The sequence below is a fragment of the Ammospiza caudacuta genome, chromosome 32 (assembly GCF_027887145.1).
Source record: "Ammospiza caudacuta isolate bAmmCau1 chromosome 32, bAmmCau1.pri, whole genome shotgun sequence".
Taxonomy (NCBI): domain Eukaryota; kingdom Metazoa; phylum Chordata; class Aves; order Passeriformes; family Passerellidae; genus Ammospiza; species Ammospiza caudacuta.
The window spans coordinates 4,187,095-4,201,611 of record NC_080624.1 but is presented as its reverse complement, the minus strand read 5'-3'; the positions used below and the strand labels follow the sequence as shown (position 1 = coordinate 4,201,611).

At 64.2% G+C, this 14,517-nt stretch overlaps 1 protein-coding gene across 1 annotated transcript; it reads right to left on the bottom strand.

Moving 5' to 3' along the window:
* Positions 1-1,379: 1,379 nt before the first annotated feature.
* Positions 1,380-14,014, bottom strand: LOC131570022 (RAS guanyl-releasing protein 2-like). The gene is given in 22 exon segments (XM_058822356.1): positions 1,380-1,435; positions 1,542-1,599; positions 1,601-1,719; positions 2,849-2,885; positions 3,938-4,073; positions 4,273-4,388; positions 4,785-4,896; positions 6,440-6,482; positions 6,485-6,521; positions 7,060-7,089; positions 7,091-7,186; positions 7,188-7,346; positions 8,058-8,122; positions 8,125-8,173; positions 9,165-9,314; positions 9,316-9,339; positions 10,867-10,971; positions 10,973-11,081; positions 11,688-11,810; positions 12,156-12,221; positions 13,029-13,131; positions 13,942-14,014. Coding segments are annotated over 22 exon segments (1,866 nt in total).
* Between the last annotated feature and the right edge of the window lie 503 nt (positions 14,015-14,517).

Here is a 14,517-nt window from a genome sequence, read left to right as displayed (position 1 = left end):
AAATATTGCCCCAACCCCCCCCCAAATTATCATCCCAAACCCCCTCCAAAATATCGCCCCAAACCCCCTAAAAACATCCCCGAAACCTCCCCGAAATATCACCCGAAGCCCTCCTAAAATATTACCCAAACCCCCAAAAATATCACCCCAAAACCCCCCGAAAAAATCGCCCCAGCCCCCTCAAAAAATTACCCCAAATCCCCCCCAAAAAATATCACCCCGACTCCTCCAAAAATCGCTCCGAACACCCCCAAAAATGTCGCCCCACGCCCCTCAAATTATCAACCCAACCCCCCCAAAAATTGCTCCAAATGCCCCCCCAAAAAATCTCTCCGAACCCCCCAAAATATTGCCCCAACCCCCCCCAAAAATATCACCCCAAATCCCCCCAAAATATTGCCTCAACCCCCCCAAAATATCACTCCACACTCCCCAAATTATCACCCCAAATCCCCCCAAATTATCCCGCCAGAGTCCCCAAAAAAACCCCCCAAATCCCCCAAAAATATCCCCAAGCCCCCCAAAAACATCACCCCAAACCCCCCGCATCAGGCACAGCGACCCCCCCCCGGCTGCCCCACGGAGAGAAATTCTGGGGGGGGGGGGGGTCCTGCCCCATAGAGACCCCCAGAGACCCCCCCAGATACCCCATAGAGACCCCACAGAGACACCCCAGAAATTCCATAGAGACCCCCGAGGGGGTCCTGCCCCACAGAGACCCCACAAAGACCCCCAGAGACCCCACAGAGACCCCGAGGGGGGGTCCTGCCCCACAGAGACCCCCCAGAGACCCCAGAGACCCCACAAAGACCCCCAGAAACCCACAGAGACCCCCAGGGGGGTCCTGCTCCACAAAGACCCCCAGAGACCCCCAGAGACTCCACAGAGACCCCACAGAGACCCCCAGGGGGGTCCTGCCCACAGAGACCCCCAGAGACCCCACAGAGACCCCACAGCCGGACACACGGACACGGAGTTTATTCCACGCTGAGCCCCCCCAAAACCCCCCCAAAATACCGGGGGGGAAGGGGGGTCAGGACCCCAAAAACCCCCCCAAAATCCTCAGGGTCGGGGTGGGGTCAGGGTGGTCCGGAGCCTTCAGAACCCTGTGGAAATGGGGAGGGGTTTCAATATGAGACCCCAAAGCCCAGGACCCCAATTTGGGGAGGGGGGGGTCACAGGTGTCTGAACCCCCCAAATTTGAGGGTCCACAACACCCAGGAGCCCAATTTCAATTTGGGGGGGGGGTCCCAGGTGTCTGAACCCCCAAATTTGAGGGTCCTTAACAGCATTTTGGGGGGGGTCCCAGGTGTCTGAACCCCCAAATTTGAGAGACCCCAACAACCCAGGACCCCCAATTTGGGGAGGGGGCTCACCTGTCACAGGTGGGTGTCAAACACTCCATCCTCATCCTCCTCATTCTCCTCGGGGGGGTCTGGGGGGAGGGGGGGGGTCATTTTTGGGGGTCTCGCCCACCTGAGGGTCCCCTCCTTTTGGGCGGGGGGGGGGGGGGGGTATGTCCCGATTTTTGGGGTCCCCACCTGAGGGGCGCAGCGAGGCGCGGCGGGGCCAGGGCAGGGAGAGGCTGAAGGAGCGGGGCCCGGGATTTGGGGAGGGGTCCTGGGGGCTCCGGGGGGGCTGCGGCGACGCTTTGGGCCCGGCGGCGACACTCGGGGCGGAGCCGATCGCGACAGGCGATGTGACAGCGCAGGCCGCAGCCTGGGGGGGCACGGGGGGACCCTCGGACCGAGAGACCCCCCCCAAAATCTCCTCGCATCGAGACCCCCCCCCAAAACCCCATCACATCGAGACCCTACCCAGAAAACCCCATTACACACAGAGACCCCCCCCAAAACCTCCTAAACGCCCCCAAAACCGCCTCACATCGAGACCCCCCCCCAAAACCCCATCACACCAGAGACCCCCCCCCAAAACCGCCTCACATCGAGACCCCCATAAAAACCCCCCACAAAACCCCTCGAGACATCCCCCAAAAACCCCTCACATCGAGACCCCCCCCAAAACCCCATCACACCCCCCCAAAAGCCCCTCATATCCAGAGACCCCCTCCCCAAAACCGCCTCACATCGAGACCCCCATAAAAACCCCCCACAAAACCCAGAGACCCCCCCCAAAAACCCCTCACATCGAGACCTCCCCCAAAAACCTTATTACATCTAGAGACCCCCTAAAACCCTCTCATACCCAGAGACCCCCCCCCAAAAAACTGAATCGCATCCAGAGACCCCCCCCAGGACCCCCGTAACACCCAGAGACCCCCCCAAAAACCCCCCAAACGTCTCCCCCAAACCCCCTCGCACCCAGAGACCCCCCCAAAAAACTGAATCGCACCCAGAGACCCCCCCCAGGACCCCCGTAACACCCAGAGACCCCCCCAAAAACCCCCCAAACCCCCTCGCACCCAGAGACCCCCCCAAAAAACTGAATCGCATCCAGAGACCCCCCCCAGGACCCCCGTAACACCCAGAGACCCCCCCAAAAACCCCCAAACCCCCTCGCACCCAGAGACCCCCCCAAAAAACTGAATCGCACCCAGAGACCCCCCCAAAAATCCCCCTCATACCCATAGACCCCCAATGCCCCGCAAAACCCAGAGACCCCCCCAAAACTCTCTCACATCGAGACCCCCCCCAAAATCTCCCACAACACCCAGAGACCCCCCAGCACCCAGAACCCCCCAAACCCCCAAAATCCCCCCAAAACCCCCCCCAAAAACCCCATCACACCCAACCCTCCCCCCTTCCCAGCCCCCAGACCCCCCAAAACCCCCACAACCCCCCCAGGACCCCCCAAAACCCCCAGGACCCCCCCAAGACCCCCCACTCACTGCTGCACTCCATCCCGTCCTTGTGCAGACCCCAAATCTGGGAGGGGGAGGGAGAAAAGGCTCGGGGGGGGTCCAGGACCCCTCCCCCGAATTCCCACTCGGGGGGGTTCCCACAAATCAAGAGGGGGGTCCCCGATGTCCCCCCCCCCCCCCACAGCTGTGCTCGGTGGGGATGGGGAATCTGGGGGGGCTGGGGGATTTTGGGGCTTCTGGGGGGGCTTTGGGGGGATCTGGGGGGGGTTTTGGGGGAACTTGGGGGGTTTTGGGGAGATCTGGGGGTCTTTGGGGGGATTTTGGGGAGATCTGGGGGGGTCTGTGGGGGGTTTGGAGGGATTTGGGGGAGTTTTGGGGGGGGGATTAGGGGTATCTGTGGGGGGATTTTGGGGGGATCTGGGGGGTTTTGGGGGGTCTGGGGGATTCTGGGGGGCCTTGGGGGATCTGGGGTGGTTTGGAGGGGTTTAGGGGGTATCTGTGGGGGACTTTGGGGGGGATTTTGGGGGGTTTTGGGTGGATCTGAGAAGCATTTGGGGGATCTGGGGCGATTTGGGGGCGTTTTGGGGTGGATCTGGGGGGTCTGTGGGGATATTTTGGGGGTCTTTGGTGGGGTTTTGGGGGGCCGGGGTGGATCTGGGGGGTTTTGGGGGGTCTTTGGGGATATTTTGGGGGGGTCTTTGGTAGGACTTTGGGGGGATCTGGGGAGGTTTGAGGATATTTTGGGGTGACTTTGGGGTGACTTGAGGGTATTTTGGTGGGATTTTGGGGTATCTGGGGGGGGGTCTTTGGTGAGATTTGGGGGGATTTGAGGGGAATCTGGGGATATTTTGGGGGGCCTTTGAGGGGATTTTGGGGGGGTTTTGGGTGGGGATATTTTGGGGTGTCTTTGGTGGGATTTTGGGGGGATCTGGGGGGGGTCTTTGGGGATATTTTGGGGGGGTCCTTTGGGGATATTTTGGGGGATCTGGGGGGGTCTTTGGGGATATTTTGGGGGGGTCTTTGGGGATATTTTGGGGGGATCTGGGGGGGTCTTTGGGGATATTTTGGGGTGTCTTTGGTGGGATTTTGGGGTCTCTCCCCCACCCCCGCACTCACCAGTTTCCCGCAGCTCTCGCAGGGCCCCGCGCGGAGCCCCCGCAGCCCCCGGAAATTGTGGGGGGGTCGCGGGGGGGGTCCTTGGCTGCAGCGCAGGAAATAATCCAGGACCTCCCCCCGGCTGAGCCCCCCGTCCCTGGGGAGGGGGCACAGAGTGGGGGGGGGGGTCACAAAGGGGGGGGTCCCCATTTTGGGGGTCCTTGGGGAGGGGTCTTTAGGGGGCCGTGGGGTCTCAGGGGGGATTTGGGGTGTCCCGGGGGGGTTTTGGGGGTCACTGTGGGGTTTGGGGTGTCCTGGGGGGGTTTTGGGGTCCCGGGGGGGTTTGGGGGTCTCACATGTCCGTGTCCAGCTCCCCCAGCGGGGGCAGGTGGGGGAAATTTTCCCGCACGATCCCAAATTCCTCCACCGAGATCCGCCCGTCCCCGTCCACGTCGAAATTCCGGAAAATGGACTGAGGACCCCCCCCCCGAAAATAACCCAGAATCACCTCGGAGCGTTCCGAGACCCCTCCCCACCCCAAACCCCCCCCTTGGGACCCCAAAACTGCCCCCAGGGACCCCTCCCCAAAACCCCCCCAGCCTCTCCTTACCTCTCAATTCCTTCAATAACCCCCCTCCCCAAATCCCCTGTAACCCCCCCCAGGCCCCCCAAAATCACCTCCCTGGAACGCCCCAGACCCCCCTCACCCCAAAACCCCCCCAGGGACCCCTCCCCAAAACCCCCCCAGCCTCCCCTGACCCCTCAATTCCTCCAATTGCCCCCTCCCCAAATCCCTCCTAACCCCCCCCCAGCCCCCCCAAAAATCACCCCCACGACCCCCCAAGACCCCCCCCGGCCCCCCCCTCACCTCCACGAGCTGCTCGAGGCGGGGCCGGAGCCCCTCGGGGTCGGGCCGGGGGGGCTCGGGCAGGACCCAGCGCTCGGGGGGGAGGGCGGGGGCAGCTCGGGGGGGGCCCGGCCTGGGGGAGGGGAGGGGGCGTCGGGGGGGGGGGGCAGAACCCCTCAAACCCCCCCCCTTGCACAATCACAGCCGCCCTTTGCCCCCCATTTGCCACATTCGGCCTCACTCGCTACACCCATTCTACACCCGTTCCACACCAGCTTCACACTCGTTCCACACCCGTTTCACACCCGTTTCACGCCCGTTCCACACCCGTTTTCACACCCGTTCCACACCCCGTTTCACGCCCGTTCCACACCCATTTCACACCCACTCCACACTCATTTCACGCCCATTTCAAACCCCATTCCACACCCGTTTCACACTCATTTCACACCCGTTTCACGCCCATTTTATGCTCGTTTCCCCCTTCTACACCCTGCTGTCCCCCATCCCCTCTTGCACACTCGTCCCCCCCTTTTCCACACTCGCCCCCCCCATTCCCCACTCCCATTTTCCCACACTCACCCCCACCCCCATTTCCCATACCCCCCCCCCCCCGTTCCCTTCTCGACCCCGGTGCCCCCCCTGCCCGTTTCCCCCCTGGTGCCCGCTCCCCCCCTGTTCCCCATTCCCCCCCATTCCCCGTTATTCCCCCCCTCCCATTCCCGTTATCCTCTTTCATTCCCCGTTATTCCCGCCCCGTTCCCATTATTCCTCCTGTTCCCCGTTATTCCCTCCATTCCCGTTTCCGCCCCCCCTGTTCCCCGTTATTCCCCGTTCCCATTATTCCCCCAATGCCCGTTCCACACCACCCTGGCGTCCGGTTCCCGTTATTGCCCCCCGTTCCCCGTTATTCCCCCCCCCGTTCCCCATTATTCCCCCGTCCCCGTTATTCCTCCCCAGTTCCCGTTATTTCCCCCCCCCGTTCCCCGTTATTCCCCCCCATTCCCGTCTTTTCCCCCCCCGGTTCCCGTTATTGCCCCATTCCCCGTTGTTCCTCCCCAGTTCCCCGTTATTCCCCCCCGTTCCCCGTTATTCCCCCCCCCATTCCCGTCATTCCCTCCCTCGGTTCCCGTTATTGCCCCATTCCCCGTTGTTCCTTCCCCAGTTCCCCGTTCCCCGTTATTCTCCCCCGTTCCCCGTTATTCCCCCCCATTCCCGTCTTTCCCCCCTCGGTTCCCGTTATTCCCCATTCCCCGTTGTTCCTCCCCAGTTCCCCGTTCCCCGTTATTCCCCCCCGTTCCCCCGTTATTCCCCCCCCATTCCCGTCATTCCCCCCTCGGTTCCCGTTATTGCCCCATTCCCCGTTGTTCCTCCCCAGTTCCCCGTTACTCTCCCCCGTTCCCCGTTATTCCCCCCCATTCCCGTCATTCCCCCCTCGGTTCCCGTTATTCCCCATTCCCCGTTGTTCCTCCCAGTTCCCCGTTCCCCGTTATTCTCCCCCGTTCCCCGTTATTCCCCCCCATTCCCGTTATTCCCCATTCCCCGTTATTCTCCCCCCGTTCCCCGTTATTCCCCCGCCCCGTTCCCCGTTGTTCCTCCCCGTTATTCCCCCCCGTTCCCCGTCATCCCCCCCCCCCCCGGTTCCCGTTATTCCCTCCGCCTATTCCCGCCCCGGCCTCACGGGGGCGCTCTCGCGGGGCTCGCGCTGCAGCGACATCTGTGCAGCTGCTCCTCGCTGGGCCCGAGCGCCAGCGACACCTGCGGGGCGGCGGCGGAACTGCAGGGGGGGCTCGGCGGGATTTCGGGGGGATTCGGGGGGTTTCGGGGGGATTCGGGGGGGTTCGAGGGATTCGGGGGGATCTAGGGCGGTTTGGGATGGGGGTGTTGCGGCTTAGAGGCCTTTGGGGGGGATTGGGGATGTCTAGGGGGGGGCCAGGGGAGGTTTGGGAGGGAAAGGGGTGTTCAGGCAGGTTTTGGGGTTTGGGGGATTTTGGCGGGGAAAGGGGGTGGTTGAGGGGAGTCCGGGGGGAATTTTGGGGGATTCAGGGGGGGGCTCGGGGGGATTTAGAGGGGTCCCAGGAGGGGGTTTGGGGGTCCCAGGAAGATTTTGGGTTATTTTGGGGGTCTCACCTCCAGCAGCTACAGCAGGTCAGGGTGGGGGGTCCAGGAGAGGGTTTTGGGGGTCCCGGGAAGGAATTTTGGGTGGTTTTGGGGTGATTTTGGGGTGGTTTTGGGGTTATTTTGAGGGTCTCAGGAGGGATTTTGGGTGATTTGGGGTGGTTTTGGGGGGTCTCACCTCCAGCAGCCGCAGCAAATCCGGGTGGGGGGGTCCCGGGGGGTCCCTGCTCCCGCCCCGCCAGCAGCGCCCCTTGCAGGGCGAAGCGGGCCCGCAGTTTATTGGGGTGGGGGCGTCCCGGGCCCCCCCCAGTCGGGCAGCGCCGCCTCGAGCGCCACCAGGTCCCGCAGGTGAACCCCGAGCGCCGGCACCCGGAAGCCCCCCGAGCCCCCCGCGCCCCCCAGCAGCGCCCGGTACCGGCGGTAATTGCCCGCAGACCCAACGGCCTCGGCCAGCTGTGCCCACAGCTGGGGGGGGGGGGAAATTTGGGGTGCGGGGGCGGGAAAAAGGACACACGGACACAGAGCGGGACACACGGACGAGGGGAGATGTTTCAGAAACGAGCAGAGTTGGGGGCGATGTCCCTTTTGGGGCCCCCCAAAATTCCCCACATGGGTCCTGCCAGACCTTTCTGTGACTCCTGTGATACCCCCAGGACCCCCCAATACCCCCCAGGACCCCCCAATACCCCCCAAATTCTCCTCAACACCCCAGGACCCCTCCAGGACACCCCCAGGACCCCCCAAATGCCCCTCAACATCCTCACATGCCCCAGAAGACCCCCAAGACACCCCAATACCCCTCAAATGCCCCTCAACACCCCCCAGGACCCCTCCAGGACACCCCCAGGACACCCAGAAGCCACAAATGCCCCCAGAACTCCTTTGTACCCCCCGTGTGCCCCCTTGGCAACCCCACCAGGACCCCCCAATACCCCACAAATTCACCTCAACACCCCCAGGACCCCCTCAGGACGCCCCCAGGACACCCCAGAACCCACAAATGCCCCCTTGGGACCCCTCGTGACCCCTTGGGGACCCCCCAATACCTCCCCAAAATGCCTCTCCACACCCCCGTGAGCCCCAGGACCCCCGAGACACCCCAGAACCCCTTGGTACCCCCCATGTGCCCCCTTGGGGACCCCCAGGACCCCTTGGGGACCCCCCCAGGACCCGCACCTGGACCAGGGGGGGCTCCAGCAGGGCCAGGGTCCGGCGCAGGCGCGCGATGGAGCCGTGGCCGAGCCCCCGACCACGGCCAGGAGCGAATTGAAATTGCGGAGCTCCAGCAGGCTCTGGGGGGGGAGGGGGCGTGGCTGAGGGGGCGGGGCTATGGGGGTCCATGGGGTCGGGGGCAGGGTTGGGGGGGGGGGGTGTGGGATGGTTTTGGGGGTCTGGGGGTCAGGGCTGGGGTCTGGGGGTCAGGTTGGGTTTATGGGTTGGGGGTCTCACCTGGGCCAGGTGTGGGCACTGCCCCAGGGTTTGGGGTCAGGGTTGTGAGTCAGGGGTCAGTTCAGGTCAAGGGGTCAGGTCAGGGGTCAGTAGAGGGATCATTCCCGGGGGTCAGGGGTCATTCCCGGGGGTCAGGGATCATTCCCAAGGGTCAGGGGTCAGTTCAGGGGTCATTCCCAGGGTCAGGGGTCATTCCCAGGGGTCAGGGGGCCAGTTCAGGGGTCATTTCCGGGGTCAGGGGTCATTCCCAGGGTCATTCCCGACTTGCACCTGCCCCAGGTGCAGGCACTACCCCAGCGCTATGGGTTAGGGGGTCATTGCTATTGGTCAGGGGTCACTCTCGGGGGTCAGGGATCATTCCCGGGGGTCAGGGGTCACTCCCAGGGGTCAGGGGGTCGTTCTCGGGGGTCAGGGGTCAGTTTAGGGGTCACTCCCCTGTCTCACCTGCCCCAGGCGCAGGCACTGCCCCAGCGCTATGGGTCAGGGATCATTCCCAGGGGTCAGGGATCATTCCCAGGGGTCAGGGGTCAGTACAGGGGTCATTCCCGGGGGTCAGGGATCATTCCCAGGGGTCAGGAGTCAGTACAGGGGTCATTCCCGGGGGTCAGGGGTCATTCCCAGGGGTCTGGGGTCATTCCCAGGGGTCAGGGGTCAGTACAGGGATCATTCCCAGGGGTCTGGGGTCATTCCCAGGGGTCAGGGGTCAGTACAAGGATCATTCCCGGGGTCAGGGGTCATTCCTGGGGGTCAGGGGTCAGTACAGGGATCATTCCCGGGGTCAGGGGTCACTCCCGGGGGTCAGGGGTCCACTCCCGGGGTCCCTCCGTGTCTCACCTGGCCCAGGCGCAGGCACTGCCCCAGCGCTGCCGCTCTCTGCGTGGCCGCCAGGGGGCGCAGCACGCGCAGCTGCACCCAGCGCGAGAGGCCGTTGGACAGCGCCACCAGGCGGCGGAGCGAGGGAGAGCTCGAGGTGCCCGCGGAGCGCCGCGAACACGCGGATGTCCCGGAGCTGGGGACAGCGGGGACAGAGGGGACAGAGGGGGACATTGGGGAGATTGGAGAGATTGGGGACATTGGGGGACATTGGAGACAGCGGGGACATTTGGGGATACTGGGGACAGCAGGGACAGCAGGGGGACATTGAGGGACATTGGGGGACAGCGGGGGGACATTGAGGGACATTGAGGGACAGCGGGGACAGAGGGGACATTGGGGGACATTGGGGAGATTGGAGAGATTGGGGACATTGGGGGACATTGGGGACAGCGGGGACATTTGGGGATACTGGGGACAGCAGGGACAGCAGGGGGACATTGAGGGACATTGGGGGACAGCGGGGGGACATTGAGGGACATTGAGGGACAGCGGGGACAGAGGGGACATTGGGGGACATTGAGGAGATTGGAGAGACTGGGGACATTGAGGGACATTGGGGACAGCGGGGGGACATTGAGGGACATTGGGGTCAGCAGGGACAGCGGGGACATTGGGGGACATTGAGGAGATTGGAGAGACTGGGGACATTGAGGGACATTGGGGACAGCGGGGGAACATTGAGGGACATTGGGGACAGCGGGGACATTTGGGGATATTGGGGACAGCGGGGACAGCGGGGGGACATTGAGGGACATTGGGGACAGCGGGGACAGTGGGGACATTTGGGGATATTGCGACATCAGGGAGATTGGGGACATTGGGGACAGCGGGGACATTTGGGGATAGTGAGGGATTGGGGACATTGGGGGGATTGGGGACATTGGGGGGCATTGAGGGATATTGGGGACACTGTGGACAGTGGGGAGATTGGGGACATCAGGGAGACTGGGGGATTGGGGACACTGGGGACAGCGGGGACAGTGTTGGACAGCGGGGACATTGGGGACAGTGGGGGACATCAGGGACATTGGGGGATTGGGGACAGTGGGGGGATTTGGGACATGGGGACAGTGGGGACATCAGGACATTGGGGACATCGAGGCATTGGGGACAGTGGGGACAGCGGGACAGCTGGGACATTGGGGGATTTGGGGACATTGGAGACATTGGGGACATTGGGGAACATTGGGGGATTGGGGACAGCAGGGATATTGGGGAACAGAGGGGACATTTGAGGACATTGGAGACATGGGAGACAGTGGGGACATGGGGGACATCGGGGAGATTGGGGACAGGTGTCCCCAGGTGTGTCCCCATATGTCCCCAATGTCCCCAGGTGTGTCCCCAGTGTCCCCAGTGTCCCCAGTGTCCCTGATGTCCCCAGTGTCCCCAGGTGTGTCCCCAGGTGTGTCACTCACCCTGATGCCCCCGTACCCGCGGTGCCCCAGGTGTGTCCCCAATGTCCCCAATGTCCCTGATGTCCCCAGTGTCCCTGATGTCCCCAGTGTCCCTGATGTCCCCAGGTGTGTCCCCAGGTGTGTCACTCACCCTGATGCCCCCGTACCCGCAGTGCCCCAGGTGTGTCCCCAATGTCCCCAATGTCCCTGATGTCCCCAGTGTCCCTGATGTCCCCAGGTGTGTCCCCAGGTGTGTCACTCACCCTGATGCCCCCGTACCCGCGGTGCTCCAGGTGTGTCAGCAGCAGCGCCAGCTCCGGCGGCTCCAGCGGCTCCAGGAGCATCGAGAACCGCGCGCGGGGGGGGGGCCGCGACCCCGACCCCCCCGTGGGGACCCCCCCCCACCACGGGGACACCCCCATTGTCGCCTCCGGCCTCGTCATCGTCACCTTCGGCCTCAGCGTCACCTTCCTCGGGGCTGTGCGGGTGGGGACATGGCTGGGACCCCCCCCAAGTCCCTGTGCCCCCCTCAAGACCCCCAAAAAATCCCCCCCCAAGACCCCCGCCCCACTCCGTGAGCCCCCCATTCCACCCCCCGGACCCCCCAAATCTCTGGGCCCCCCCAAACCCCGTGACCCCTCCCCAACTCCGTGACCCCCCAAATCCCCCCAAACCCCCCCATTCCACCTCCCGGACCCCCCCAAAACCCCCCGTGCCCCCCAGCTCCGTGAACCCCCCAAAATCCCCCCGGATCCTCTGAAATCCCCCCGAGCCCCCCAAAACCCCGTGCCCCCCATTCCAACCCCCAAAATCCCCCCATGTCCCCCCAAATCCCCGAGCCCCTCCAAAGCCCCCCGTGACCCCCCCAAAATCCCCCCGAGCCCCCTCATTTCACCCCCTGGACCCCCCAAAATCTATGAGCCCCCCCAAAAGCCCATGACCCCCCCATTTTACCCCGTGCCCCCCAAAATCCCCCTAGACCCCCCCCCCAACACCGTCACCCCCCCCATTTCACCTCCTGGACCCCCCAAAACCCCCCCGAACCCCCCCAAATCTCTGACCCCCCCCCCCCAATTTCACCTACAGGCTCTCCAGCCCCAGGGGGGTTTTTTGGGGGTCCCCCCCCAGCGCCGCCCCCAATTCCCGCAGCCGCCCCAAAACTTGGGGGTCCCCCGAGAGCTCCCGCGGGAACGCCCGGACCCAGTACCTGGGGAAAGGGGGAGAAATGGGGGGCTCAGGGGGGACCCCGAAACTCGCGGGGGTCCCCAAGGGGTCCCCGGGAAGGGTTTGGGGGGTCCCTGGAGATTTGGGGGGTCCCTAAAGGGGTCTGGGGGTCCTTAAGAGAGTCTGGGGGTCCCCAAGGGGTGCCCAGGAAGGGTTTGGGGGGTCCCGGGTGGTTTTGGGGTCTGGGGGCGTTGTGGGGTCCCTGGGCGGTTTTGGGGTCCCAGGGGCGGTTTTGGGGTCCCCCGGAGTCAATTTTGGGGTCCCTGGGGCAGTTTAGGGGGTCCCAGGGGGAATTTTGGGGTCCCAGGACGGTTTTGGGGTCACTCACCGCACCAGGTGTCCGATTTTGAGGCGCAGGGAGGGACCCTCGGCCGAGCCCCCCGACTCCTGCAGCCTGGGGGGGGTCAAGGAGCCTGCGCGGGGTTTGGGGGGGCCCTGGGGTTTGGGGGGGCCCCTGGGATTTTGGGGGGGATTTGGGGGAGGGAGGATCTGAAGCGTTGGGGGAGTCCCCAAAAGTTCAGGGGGTCCCAAGGGGTCAATGGAAGGGATTTTTGGGGGGGGGGGGGGGTCCCTGGGAATTTGGGGTGTTCTTGGGGGGGGTCTCAGGGGATTTTGGGGCGTCCCGGGGGGTTTTGGGGAGTCCTGGAGGATTTTGGGGGTGTTCTGGGGGGGTCCTGGGGGGGTTTTTTTTGGGGGGTCCCCATGGAGAAAACCTCGGCATTTTTCCAGCCCCCCCCTTGACCTGCGGGAATCCCAGGGAGTTTTGGGGGTTCCCGGAGGATTTGGGGGTCCCGGGTGGTTTTGGGGTGTCCCGGGGGGGTCTCGGGGTGTTCTGGGGGGGTCCTGGGGGTTTTTTTTGGGGGGTCCCCAAGGAGAAAACCTCGGCAGTTTTGAGCCTCCTTTTACCTGGGGCCGGTACCGGGGATGGGATTTTGGGGGGATCCCAGGAAGTTTTGGGGGGTCCCGGGGGATTTGGGGGTCCCAGGGAGTTTTGGGGGATCCCGGGGGGGTTTGGGGGGTTCTCGGGAGGGTCCCCAAGGATACAGGGTCAGCAGCTTGGGGGCCTCCTCAGCCTGGGGCGGGTACCAGGGGTGGGATTTGGGGGGAATCCCAGGAAGTTTTGGGGGGGGTCCCGGAGGATCTGGGGGTCCTGGGTGGTTTTGGGGGGTCCCGAGGGGTTTTGGGGGGTCCCCAAGGATACAGGGTCAGCAGCTTTGAGGCCACCTCGGCCTGGGGCAGGTACCAGGGGTGCGTGGCCAGGAAGAGCCGCACGAGTTGGGGGTCCCGAACCTTGCCCTGAGCGTCTGGGGAGGGGGCGAGGGGGTCACCCCAAAAATACAGAGAGAGACCCCCCCCAAAAAAACCCTCCTTGAGACCCCCAAAATCTCCCCAAAATATCAATCCCTCCCCCTCTGGGGCTTCACAGCTTGTAGGGAGACCTCAGAGGTCTGAACCCCCCAAACCCCCCCCCAAATTTTTGCCCCCAAATCTCCCCCAAACCCCCAAATCCCCCAATGCCCCCCCCCAGAGGTCCCCCCAAATCCCCCAATCCCCCCAAATCCCCTCCAAGCCCCCCTCCCCAATCCCCCCAAATTCCCACCCCCAAAACCCCAAATCCCCCTTAAAATTCCCCCCTCGAAATCCCCCCAAAATCTCCCCAAATCCCCCAAAATCCCCCCCAAATCCCCTCCCAAATGCCCCCCAATCCCCCCAAACCCCTCCCCAGTGCCCCCCAAACCTTCCCCCCACAAACCCAAGAACCCCCAAAACTTCAGGAACCTCCCCCAAATCCGAGGGGTCCCGAAACCCCCGGCACCCCCAAATTCGCGGTGTCCCCCCCCCCCAAGACCCCCCAAAATCGGGGTGTTCACCCCCCAAGACCCCCCAAAATCGGGGTGTCCCCCCCCCCAGACCCCCAAATTCGGGGTGGCCCCTCCCAAAATTGCTGTGGTCCCCCCCTCCCCCAAAATCGGGGTGTCCCCCCCAGGACCCCCCAAAATCGGGGTGTCACCCCCCCCAAGACCCCCCAAAATCGGGGTGTCACCCCCCCAAGACCCCCCAAAATCGGGGTGTTCACCCCCCCGGACCCCCCAAATTTGGGGGTCCCCCCCCACCGAAGGCATCGACGCAGCCCCTCAGGAGCTCGTCCAGGGTGGGGGCTCGGTCCAGGTCCAGGGAGCTGCTCATGGTGGGACCCCAAAACTGGGGAGGGAATTTGGGGAGGGGTCAGCACCGGAGACCCCCCCCCAAAATGGAGCTGGGGGGGGTCCCCAAGTGCTGAGGGTCCCTTTTGGGGGGGTTTTGGGGGGCTGGGAGGGGATCTGGGGGTCCCAGTTTGGGGGGTCTGGGAGGGTTTTGGGAGTCCCAGTTTGGGGCTGGGAGGGGTCTGGGGGTCCCAGGGGTCTCCTTCAGGACAATTTTGGGGGTTGGGGACCCCAAAGCCCCCCCGGACCCCCCCAAATTTCCCCACCTCCCCCCCGGGTTCTGCACACCCCGATAAGGGAGCGGCGCTTCCTGAGCCCCAGTTCCGGTACTGGGGGGGACTGGGGGATACTGGGGGGGACTGGGGGATACTGGGGGGGACTGGGAGGGGATTGGGAGGGGACTGGGGGATACTGGGGGGGACTGGGAGGGGACTGGGGGGGATTGGGGGATACTGGGGGGCACTGGGGGGTACTGGGAGAGCGCTA